Source organism: Apaloderma vittatum, unplaced genomic scaffold (assembly GCF_000703405.1).
Source record: "Apaloderma vittatum isolate BGI_N311 unplaced genomic scaffold, ASM70340v1 Scaffold44969, whole genome shotgun sequence".
In the NCBI taxonomy this organism is placed as follows: Eukaryota; Metazoa; Chordata; class Aves; order Trogoniformes; family Trogonidae; genus Apaloderma; species Apaloderma vittatum.
This window is the reverse complement of record NW_009735494.1, coordinates 1-12,073: the sequence shown is the minus strand read 5'-3', so window position 1 is coordinate 12,073 and position 12,073 is coordinate 1. Positions and strand designations below refer to the sequence as shown.

The window sequence follows — 12,073 nt, the reverse complement described above, 5'->3', positions numbered from 1 at the left end:
TAAGTTTAGAATCTTTGTAAGAAATATTTATATCCAATGATACTGTGCCTACTTTATGTGTGTTTTACTTTACAATTGCCTTGGAGAGTCATTCACTTCTAGGTTGTAGCCCCCCCTTTTCACAATGTGATTCTACAAATTAGGAAAATAAGAACATATCTTGGAGGTACCATCCTGTGTGAGGAACCATGCCAAAGATTTTATGTGATAAGTGCCAAACTTAAGATTTCTTTTCACTTTGACTAATTTCTTAGAAATATTATAAAGCTCTTTGTGATAACATCGTATTGTTATTTCAGTATGATTGCTATGGTTTACATAAACGTACAAGAAGGGAAAACAATTTTAGATCTAAGAATTAAGGCCTCCTTAGCCAGAAGGTAGCATGCCCTACTCTGGAGTTCACTATTGGCAAGACTGTTGTATGCAAAGTCGGATTTGCTAAGTTCTCATTCCATATACTCAGTTTCAGTCAGTAGTTGTCAGTGAACTAAAAAGTGTTCCAACTGAAATTTCAGATTTGCCAACTCCATTTAAGTACATTCCAGGTAAAAAAAATGAAACTATTTTAATCTAAGAAAACAAGGTAAAGGTGTTAAGGATATGCTGTTGAAAATGGCAGATTTAGCTCCTCTGATCTGCCTTTTCAGCTCTCTCAGTAATTAGAATGATTCAGTGACAAAAGATTATAATTTACAAATTGACCGTTGTAGCTAGATATTCTCCTATGATAATTATATCTTGTGATTATATTATATATATTAAAAGAAAAAGTGGAGTTCAGTTTATATTTACCAAGAACAAATAGTTCAAGATTAAAGAGTAAACAGTAAGAAAAAGAATGCTCCAAAGCCTTTTTCCCTTTTGTCCTATCCTTTTTAAAATGATATTGACTCATAATTTTGTGATAGTGTCACAGTGGGGTACTATCATCAATTCATTTGTTTGGATTTTTTAACTTGTATGGTTGGTTATGCTAGGAATAAGCAATAAGTCCTTTTACTGCTAAGTTTATTTTAATGCGAAACACTTTTTTTCCTCCCATCTCTCTTGTTAATATATTTTTCTGAAATAAAATAATGTTAATTAAGGGTGTTAAACACAGTGTATCTGGAGATATATAATTATGTTTTGGATGTTTTCTACTAACTTTTATTTCCCTAAAACAGCAAAAGAATATTGGTCTTCTGTGAAAAGTACATTACGTTCTATTTATGTTATGTACTACTTTAAAGCGTAACATGTTAATTTAGAATCTGGAGGTGATTTTTGTTAACTGAAATTCTCTCGTTTCCTTAACACTGATTGGGACAACTAATTCTAAGCAAGCAGAGCTCATACCCCATCCATCTTTATTGTAACTGATATTAAAGAACCCTCTAGGCTTGACATATTGTCGTGACAATTATTCTCAAGACATTATATAGCAGTTGTATCTGTCAGCCTATGTGGTATGGAGTATTTTAACTGGCAGTCTTCCAAGAGTGAACATTAATCTTAGCATCTCTTCTTGCAGTCCCTAATCAAGATATTCCAGGGGTGATTGCACTAACGTTGTTTGAAGACTACATTTACTGGACAGACGGGAAAACCAAATCGCTCAGCCGTGCCCACAAAACTTCTGGATCAGACAGACTGTCACTGATTAACTCATGGCATCCCATAACAGACATCCAGGTGTACCATTCTTATAGGCAACCTGATGGTAATTATTTTGTCCATGCTCTCTGTACAGCCCATTGATGTATTTCACTTAGTAGCCATTTGCTGAGGCACTTGACCTAGATAAGCTAAATTTTGTTGTCTCGTTAAAAGAAATAGTGATTGTTTCTTCCTCTCATGCTTTCAGTATTGAATCTGGACCCATAGTAGTAAATAATTTTTGCATAAAACAGAGAATAGCTTGAAGACAAAAGGAGAAGGTTGCCTTTTAATGTGTTTTTGATTTGACACATTGCCTTGTAAAAATAGTATGCGTAATACATTTTTCTCTGAAGTATACTGAAATAATTGGCTCTGATATTTTTTTCCTATTCTGTCTACAGTGTCTAAACATCTGTGTACAATAAACAATGGTGGTTGTAGTCACTTATGCCTCCTAGCCCCTGGCCAGAGGTATACTTGTGCCTGCCCCACTAACTTTTACCTCGCCGCGGATAACAAGACGTGCCTATCGAACTGCACCGCCAGTCAGGTAAATGCACATGCATGGGGGAAGGGGGCATGAGGATTGTATTTTACTGTGTTGTCACCTGCTTTTTAAATAGCGAGTGTTGGTGCCTGTGAAATGTGGAAGCATCAGTCAGAGGAGATGAAGACTCGGTAAACTCCTAGATGCATTTAAAGCATTTCATCTTCAAGGCTATTAGTTGAAAATGAGCTTGCAAATGCTTTTTTTCCAGAGAATGCAGAACTTGTTCCCTTTCAACATGAATGTTTTTGCCAGTTGCTAGAACAAATACAGCTACTAAACTCATAAAAATTGCTTTGAAAAAGCATTTGTATAAAATATGAAACATAAGAAGTCTAGGTGTATATAACAATGATTTGGGATTATTCATGTGTGAACAAACTTTACATTAATACACAGAAACAAGTTCAGTTCAGTTAGCGAGGTAGATAAACGATAGGGTTATGTTAAAAACAATCCTGTAGTTGATATAGAAATGGTAGAATATGCAATTAATACTTGCATCAATTAAGACATTAAATTCTTTGTGGCAGGTGGATTCCCTGCTGTAAATAAAAGTTTGGTATTTTTTTCTGAAAATATAAGGTAGGTTAAGTAGAACACACTTGTTTCTTATAAAAGAATCACTTTGATAAAAGTTCTACCAAGACAATTAATTGGTTGATTGTAATAGTTCATATGGCCTTTAAAATCTTTCTAGTAGTTCAGCTCTTCTAGTAGTCCACTTTTACTATATGTTTACTAATGACCTCTTTCAACACTCTGCATCATGATGAATTTTGTCTGTACTTACTAAGGAAAGAGTTTTAATTTTAGGGAACAATGGTCATCTTAATAAAAGATGTACAATTTAATTCAAGTGATATTGTTATTTCAGAAACCTCCTCACTGTGTTCCTCTGTTCCCCTGAGACAATGTTTGATGTAGCTTTATTATGGCCATCATATCTTTTCTGTTTAGATTGTCTGTTACTTCCCATTATGTGATGAACAAAAGAAAGCGTAAAACACTTGTAAAACAAAGAATATGTTAGCTATTTCCCCACTATGTCTAGATTCTCAAATTTGTTTGGTTAAAAAAATGGTACTTTTTTCTTTTTTAAAAAAAAATTTCTTTAAATAACACTGAAAACTTGTTCCACAGTGAATTTATATGCTAACAATTGATTGAATGACTCTGTTTCTTCCTAAATAATTCATTGGTAGTCTGAGCTGAAGGATGACATCACATCTTGGATCTTTCAGGAGCAATGTTTTATCACTTGTGGCTTCTATCAGAGGGGAGAGCAGGGCTAAATAGAAGAAGCTGCTTCAGATAGACAGTTATGAGTTGACACTGGTTATTAGTCATTTTCTCCCAATTTTGAAATATATCTACTGTTTGATAATTCATCAATCTGATGGCATAAGATCCATAGACCAGTAGCCAAAATATACTTTGCCACTCGAGATTTTCAGATGACGCTGTAAAATCCTAGCTGTTCCTGTGATGTAATCACTCTTGACAGCACACCGACTGTTAGCTGCTTCTGATGAAAAGCAGCTGGGTGGCTGATATTCTGGTCTTGCATATCTACAGACTTCCAGCTGTCTTTTGATGGCGTATCTGACCAGGGAGATTGTTCAGTACAAAACACATCAGGCTCTAGAACACCAAAACTCAGCCAGTTACTAGCATGCAAGGTGGCTGGCTCCCCAGTTTAGAAGGGAATGGTGATGTTTTCATGCAGAGCATCATAGCAGCTAAGAGTTCATAGCCATTTCCTAGAATTAAAATCATAACATCATTTTAACAGCCTGCAGTCACTTGTGGTGAGCAGAGCGAGACTGGGAGCTGAGAACAGTTAAGCAGCAGGAAGGCTGTGCTAGCGAGTAGAAAATAGTAGGAATGAGAATTGGCTGAGTCTATTTGCCTCCTACATTTGGAGGCCTTCTGCTGAGCTACTCAGAGAAGCATACTTTTGTGGAACAGGTTAACCGATGAGAATAGCTGCCTTTCGAACCCAACCTCTTATACTGCATGTCCCTCAGCGTGGTAAGAGAATGATGTAGCTCCAACTGTAGGTCTTACATACATGGCCATGAAACCCTAAAGGCCCATGAAACCTTGGGCTAATGAACCAAATTTAATATACGTTTTAAACATAGCTTTATTGAATAATCACTGATTTTAAAAATGTGAATTTGTTTAAAAACAAATATGTCTCATCACTGAACACAAAATGTCCTGCAGTTCTAAACCTGTGGGTTTCCTTCCTTTCTGTCCTCATACAGACACGAGGTAGGAGACACATTTCTTAAAAGCTGGTGACAATCTTTGCAGATTTTTGTCTCTAGCATTAGCCACATAATGAATTCTGATTTCAGGTTTAGCCCTAGAAGATTGCATCAGGTAATTTCTACTTGTTTTGCTTTCATTCCTCTTTCAGTCAGAACAAAGGTACTGTGTTGCGTGAGCGCAGAGTAAAGACACTGCCAAGGTTTTACAAAACATTTTTCTTTTTTTAATAAATATTTTATCCTTTTGAAAGGTTGGAAGGTCTGGCTTCTGTTGTAATTCAAACTATTCAAGCGATAGTGTACAATCCTGCACATTAAGGCTCTTTTCTGTAACTGTGAGTGTTTTGATTTCTCTAGAAAAATTGTATTAAGTCTACTTCAACAGCCTTCAAAGATTGTTTCAGAGTTGAAGTGGTTGTTTTGAATAAGATCTTAAAGAATCAAATCATAGATTTGCAGCAAAATGCAATGAGTTGTTTATATCAGGGACACTACAAGTCAGTGTAGCAATGTCATTGAAACTGCAATGATGTGTATCGGTGGAAGCCTCAGTGCAAAACTTCTTCAGAAAAAAAGAACATTAGAAAAATAAATTTTATAAATTCACAGCCAGAGTTGATTAACGGAACAATGACTTAAGCAGTGAATCTATTCCTGCTTAAAAATAAATAAATAAATACTCATAGAAAGGCATTTCTTCCTTTGTTTCTTCCTCTTACAGTTCCGTTGCAAGACTGACAAATGTATTCCATTCTGGTGGAAATGTGACACTGTGGATGACTGTGGAGATGGCTCTGATGAGCCTGAGGAATGTCGTAAGTGCATTCGGAATTCCGAATCTGGTTTTGTCAGTAGGGTCCAAATCAAATACTACGCTTTATAGAAGTTAGGAAGGGTGCAGGCTATTGTTTCCTAGCCTGTAATAGATTTTCATCAACTCGTGTCTACTACAGCTTTTTCAGGTCTTTGGAAAATCATGAGAATGTGTTTTTCAGGTTTTGAAACTTGATTCCAATTATGGTTTTGCTAAGGATCTTTTTTTGAAGCTATGTTCTACAGTTGCTGATTTTTATATATAAATACAAAATTTTTCCAGGTTTATTCTGCTTGGTTTTGTATGTAATAGAATTGTGCAATTCTAATCTTGTTTGATTGTGTTTCATTGCAGTGATGGAAATTTGGGTACACATTATTTGGTGTGATTTTTCTGAACATTGTTCTCCATGTATTTCCTACTAAAATTCTGTGCATTTTTCAGAATCAGTTTTATATAAATATTTTTTGTTGCACAGTTTCATAAATATTGCCAAAGGAAAGTTGGGAGAGCTAAATTTCACCTCTCCAGCCAGAACAATTTTATGCAACAAACATTTTTCATGCGTCCTTTGACACGCTGTCCTGACGTAGGTGCAGATACAGCATATTTCTCAACAGCCTCCAATAGTCCAGATAGGAAGTTAGTGTAGTATTCTCCTGTTGAACTGTGGACAACTAGAAGTTAATTATGATGGTGTTTTCAGCATCCCAAAGGACGGTTGCTGGATTGGTGGCTGACTGCAAGTTTACTTTTGTCAAGGATTAAGGCTGAGCTGGCCACTAAATGCTGACTTGTTAGAGAAGGCCCTTTCGAACTGGATTTGTAAACAGCAATACCTGTTGATGATGATACTTTTCAGTTAATGACTACTTTAATACTATTATATTAATCTGCATAAATTAAATGATTCTTACCTTCATCCCTTAAGCTTATATACACAAAATGCTCTACTACATGTTCTACAAGCTTCTAGTTAAGTAACAGTTAAGTTGATTTTTGAAATTTCTCACCTGTATTTTTACAATTTTATAAAGAGTTCTCTTTTTCTGCTGTGGAGGCCTTTGAAGCAAGCTTTAAGATATGTAATAGTTCTTCATAAGATTACATTTTAAGCTACACCGTATTTGTATAAAATATTACTGTAGGGGTGCATAATTGCTCATTCATTCAGCTGGCAGTGGCTGTGAGAAGAAACAATGTTAGACCTTTCAGGGGAAATAGAATTAGAGTGGGATAGTGCATTTCTTAAATGCAGACTTGAACTCAAGTGTTTAGCTCTTAAATTGCAAGTCTCTGCTGAGCTAATGGTGAGCATCAACGTGTAGAAGGTTGCACTCTGTCATTAGTAAGGTATAGCTATAGTTATGCAAATTTAAAATCCCAGACTTTGAAATTAATTTTACAATAGTGCATGTACGCTTTAGTTACTAATGTCTGCTCAGATGGAGATTATATAGGCAAATACAAAGGTTTATAAATTCTTCTGATGAGTCTACAGAGGAAGAGCAACACTATTGATACTTTAAGCATTCTTCTGATAGTATTCATAAGCAATGAATGTTTTTTCTCTCAGCTGAATTCAGATGTCAGCCAGGGCGTTTTCAGTGTGGAACTGGACTCTGTGCTCTTCCAGCTTTTATCTGTGATGGAGAGAATGATTGTGGAGACAATTCTGATGAACTGAACTGTGGTAGGTGAAGTATATACATTGTAGACTTCAGCAACATGCTGAACTGTTTAAATGCCATGTTTTAAATTCTTTTATAATCTGTGTTTTTATTCTTTTACACTTTAATTTTTAAATGTTTAATCTATAACTTTCAATCTTTTTAACTTGGTATTTTTCTTCTTTTACCTTACAGACACACATGTGTGTCTGTCAGGTCAGTTCAAGTGCACAAAGAATCAGAAGTGTATTCCAATAAATCTCAGATGCAATGGACAGGATGACTGTGGTGATGAAGAAGATGAAAGAGACTGTCGTAAGTTATGTTTAGAGAGTTTTGTTCTGACAACTGTAGTTGGGTTTAAACAAGGAACTGAAGTAAAATCTGTAAAATACTGTAAATGTCCTCTATGTAATATAAAAAGGAACATGCAAAACAGTTAATTGATGGGATTGATGTACAGTGCTTCATATGAAAGAGAGCAAACTAAAATGTCATTTATTAACTTTTTTAAGTCATTGCAAGGAAAAAGGTGTGTGTAAACAATTAATTTCAAGCATTTAATTGGGTTTCTGACTTAGTCGGAAACATGCATTTTATTCTTAACTGCCTCACAAATTACTTGTCTTCTTGAGGCTTTCATCTGCCATGTCTTGCAGCAACATATTTCAGTGGAAGAAGATACTTTCATCGGAAAAGATGTAGACCCATAGTTCTTCCTGCCTCCTTTGATAGAGTTTTCTACCTTTTCTATTCCCTTTCCTCTGGGGACTTCTGCATTAGTTTACCGATGTAACTTGATTTCCATTTACTCAACTTTTGATACGTCTTTTCATAAATTCATTTTCACGCCACATTTGTTAGATATAAGCAGAGAAAACATTTTCAGATTTGGAGTGGAAATGCATTGAATAGCTTGTGTCTTTGAATATTTTGTAATTCAAATGACAGTGCTGTCTTGAAACACATCTCTGTCCTTCACTCAAGTTGTTATTCAGATCTACTGCTGACCTAAGGTGCTTATTCCTATTTTCTGAATTAATTTTCACAAGGTTTGCATATGCTACATTTCCGCAAAGGGAAGGAAAGGCCATTGACAACAAAGGCTTTTGTTGATGGTCATGTTTAATGATTGTCTTCCAAACAGCTCAGCAGAACTGTAGCCTCTGATAGGCAGTATTATATGTTTGATTGCATGTTACATTTCTTAAAAAAACTGATTGAGTGAGGTCAGATAAACTGTGGAATATAGGGTAGAGGAATATAGGGTATAAGGTTTTTTTTCATTATAAAGAACTGCACATAGTATGTGGAACGTTCTCAAGACCCTGAGGTGTATCTGAAAGAAATTAAATCAGAGCAGCGGAGTCTGCAGCACTGAGCTTTTCAATTGTCTGAAACTCAGCCACCAACCCACCTGCAAAGACACAGTGGTTGAGGTTAATTATATATGTTTTTTTATTTCTCTGCTGCCTTACCCACGCTTTATTAGCTAAGTATTCTAGTTCACGTTGTAACAAAATGTCACTTGTGGCTTCTTAAAGCTCTTCAGTGGCCTTTGGGGAGATTACGGAAAAGGAAGGTTTTAAGTAGGTCTACCTCAAAGTTCATACTGACTTGGGCTTCTATCACAAGGCAGATAACAGATGAGATTATCTATTCCATTCTGATTTCACTGAACTAGGATTCATAAGATACATAACTTTTTTCAGCTCTACTGCTGTTTCATTTTATCTATCAAGTGACCTTGAAAAAGTCATATTTTGTACTTAAGGCTTTCCATGTGTAAAATGGAGGTAATTATGCTACTCTTCCTTATAAAGCACTTTGAAATCCCCTTGTGTTATTAGTATAGTTAGCAGTATATCCAAATCTAAATGCTCTTTAATTCCAGCACTGTAAATTTATGTAGGGAAGCATGACACTGAAGGAAAAAATACACCAACTTTTAACGAACCTAGAATTTTTCATTATGCCAAACCCAAGGAAAAATAATGATATTATCAAGGAGGAAATTGCTTTTTGACAGGAACAGAGAAGTTTGTTAAAAGCCCTTTAGAGTTCCACAGGTAAAAATGGGACAAACATATGGGAAAACATTACCAGAGAAGAGATCATAGTATTTCCCACTATGTTCAGTTCAGTGTAAAACAATTTGGAGGTTCTCATACATACGCTTATCTCTAAGGAAATTCTTATGCATGAGATCACAAATAGCTTGCTCAATACCAGTCCAGGTATATGTCTTCTATTTGTCTTGACTCTGTGTTCTCAATTATAAGAGTTCAGGAAACAGTAAGATGTCCATATGTGCTTGTGAGGAAGTCCATTCAGAATCACAAGTAAACTGGGCATCTTTTTTATTGCCAAGTGGCTCTTCTAACTCTAAAGCAGTTAAGCTTTCACTTAAAGCATCCTGAATGAGTAGGATGAGGGTTAGCCTCATCTTTGCATCTTTAGCTTGCTGTAGGAGTCATTCAAAACATTATTCTGCTAAATTGATAAACTGAAATAACTGTCAACCTTTTCTTACCATTTACCCATGGCCTCTTTCAAGAGAGCACAGAATTTCAACAAAATTGTACATAATTTTGTTTACCTTTTTGATCAAAGCATTGAGAGCTGCCTTAGTCCTTCAAACTGACTTTTAGAATTGGTCACTGGTGTTTTAGGAAATTAGAAAAAAAAAAGAATCCGAGTGCTTTTTACTGAAGTGGTTTGATTGTATCAGTGTTAAGTCTATTTGTTGTTAAAAGAATATCAGAACAGACACTTTATTAGATTCATTTGACCTTACTGTTATATATAAAATAATGTATAAAAAGAAGACAAGTTTCTAAACAGTATAAACCTGAATGCTATTTTCTTACAGATTTTACAGAAGTGATGCTAGAGATAGCCAGTTTCTGAATTTTGAATCCTCTTTTCTTCACTTTAAAACAAATATTTTGAATATTAGCCTAAATTATGAGTTTTGATTTGCAATTCTTTTATTTAAAGCTGAAAACAGTTGTTCTCCAGACCACTTCCAGTGTAAAACAACAAAGCACTGCATTTCGAAGCTGTGGGTGTGTGATGAAGACCCAGATTGTGCTGATGGATCAGATGAAGCCAACTGTGGTGAGTAGCAAATAGTCATCTCACATAATGTGTCCTCTTTCAATATGCGATAATACTTATCTGATATTGTAGTTGTATCTGGCTCATACAGTTCCTGTTGAATGGTAATCTTTATGAGTAGTCTAAAAACTTCATATTATACTACTACTTTATTGGCAGGAGCTCTAAATGAGTATCTCATTTGAAATGTAGTGACAGTCTTGATTTCTCTCACAGTACTATCCAGCTTCTGTCAATTTATTTTGCATACTTCTTTGCTGCTGGAATTCATAAATAGTGAAAAATGTAATAATTTGCAAATCATGTTAGTTAAGACTGGATATGTAGAAGGGTCCAGAGTAGATTCAAATTTGACATGACTAACTTTTGCTTCCCTCTGTGAGCTCCAGGGATTTACGTGCCCTAAAACACTGCTCCATAAATTTTGCATCTCCTTAGGAATTCTCCAAGAATTTCTGATACTTATGGCACTTCTGTACTTAAATTTGATAAATTGAGGAGGCAGATTCTCTACAGAGAAGATCAAGGATAGAATCACACCATTACCAAACCAAGTCCTAATTTCTTTCAGATTTAACACAATACCCAGAACCAGTGATCCATCCCACTGAGGCAGATTTTTAGAACATAAGTACTAACTTTGCACCCAAGAATTTCTTTCTCTCTTTCTTTGAAGATTCATTGTTGGATCACGAATATAACTACATTTTTAGAATGCTTCTAATCAATAGAACAGATGAACTGATTATATTTCTGCAGAAACAGCTAAAATTGATTCAGACACTACCCACAGAAAGTTGCAAATCTAAGCAGTTTTCACATTAGTCTGTATGTGATATTTTATTGTATACACCTAGTATGCTGTTCATCATCACTTGGTAAAAAAAGAGATCACATTGTAGTGGTAGCTGTTCTCAGTCATTGCTTGCAATGTTGGAAACTACTGAGTCAGCTCTTTTATTGTAGTTGAAAGAAAATAATAAATATCAATATTCCTCATGGGAAATGGATTACAGATAATACAGAGTAACTCTGGATCTGTATTGTTGGAAAATCACTGAACATGGAAATCAATGCAAGACGCTTACCAGGTGCAGAAAGACTTGTGGAAATTTCAAGGCAGGTCTGTAAAGAAAAGACGGCAAAAAGTTCTGAGATAAAAGAGAACAAGAAAGATAGCTGGACAGAAAATTCAAAGCTCTCACTGTTACTCATTCACACATCAATAAAATGACTTGATGAAACTCATGACTCTGGACAAGTTTATGTGACCACTGGGACAACAGAGGAACAAAATAAGAAGCTGTATTCAAGAACAAAGCATTGAGAGCCAAATTTCCATGGATATGTTTCATGCGAGTGACACAAGTATGTCCATGAAAATGTTGGTGCTGGTAAATGGCTAGGAAATAGAACTCTTCCTCAATGCTGAAAATCCAAGATCATCATTGGAGTTGTCAGGAAGGTGAAAATAATTAGTGATATTAACTGGAGAGAAGTTACAGTCCAAGAAATCATTTGGCTTGAAGAAACAGGTGAATGCAAAGGAGATAAACCTTTGCCATAAAGACTTTACATCCACCTTGGGGCTACTTTAGAACAACCTCCACACTGCTCACTCTGTGATCAACTTCGTAAGTGTTTTCTCCTGCATTGTCCCCATCATCTTGATCTCCAACATGCTGTTTCTTTCCAATTCGAACAACATTCCAAGCTTTCAAACTGTAGATTTCATATTTTGAGTAACCCATCCAAGGCCACCTGAGGCACAAAGAGTCATAAAGTAATTCGTCTAATAATATCCTCAAGACAAAAATTAAAAGCAAGGAGGAAAAAACCCTTAAAATAACGCTGAACAGGAAAAAAATGTATTTGTACTAGGTACTTCACTGTGTATAATATCCAAGTTACTCAATTACCTAGTGTAGAGGTGCAATGCATGCTATCACAAGTTAAATGGGCTTTTAGGGGCAAAATATATATTACTCGAATATATATA

General features: G+C 35.4%; 1 protein-coding gene across 1 annotated transcript in view; it reads left to right on the top strand.

The window, feature by feature from the left end:
- The window catches only part of LOC104279338 (low-density lipoprotein receptor-related protein 1B-like), a gene marked incomplete at its 5' end in the record, with an annotated part of 40,778 nt that extends 30,696 nt beyond the window's left edge, over positions 1–10,082 (top strand). Inside the window, 6 exons of the mRNA XM_009876585.1 lie at positions 1,517–1,705; positions 2,046–2,194; positions 5,192–5,285; positions 6,861–6,977; positions 7,150–7,269; positions 9,955–10,082. Of these exons, the coding sequence (XP_009874887.1) occupies positions 1,517–1,705; positions 2,046–2,194; positions 5,192–5,285; positions 6,861–6,977; positions 7,150–7,269; positions 9,955–10,082 (797 nt within the window). The remainder of the gene's footprint in view (positions 1–1,516; positions 1,706–2,045; positions 2,195–5,191; positions 5,286–6,860; positions 6,978–7,149; positions 7,270–9,954) is intronic.
- Positions 10,083–12,073: the final 1,991 nt, after the last annotated feature.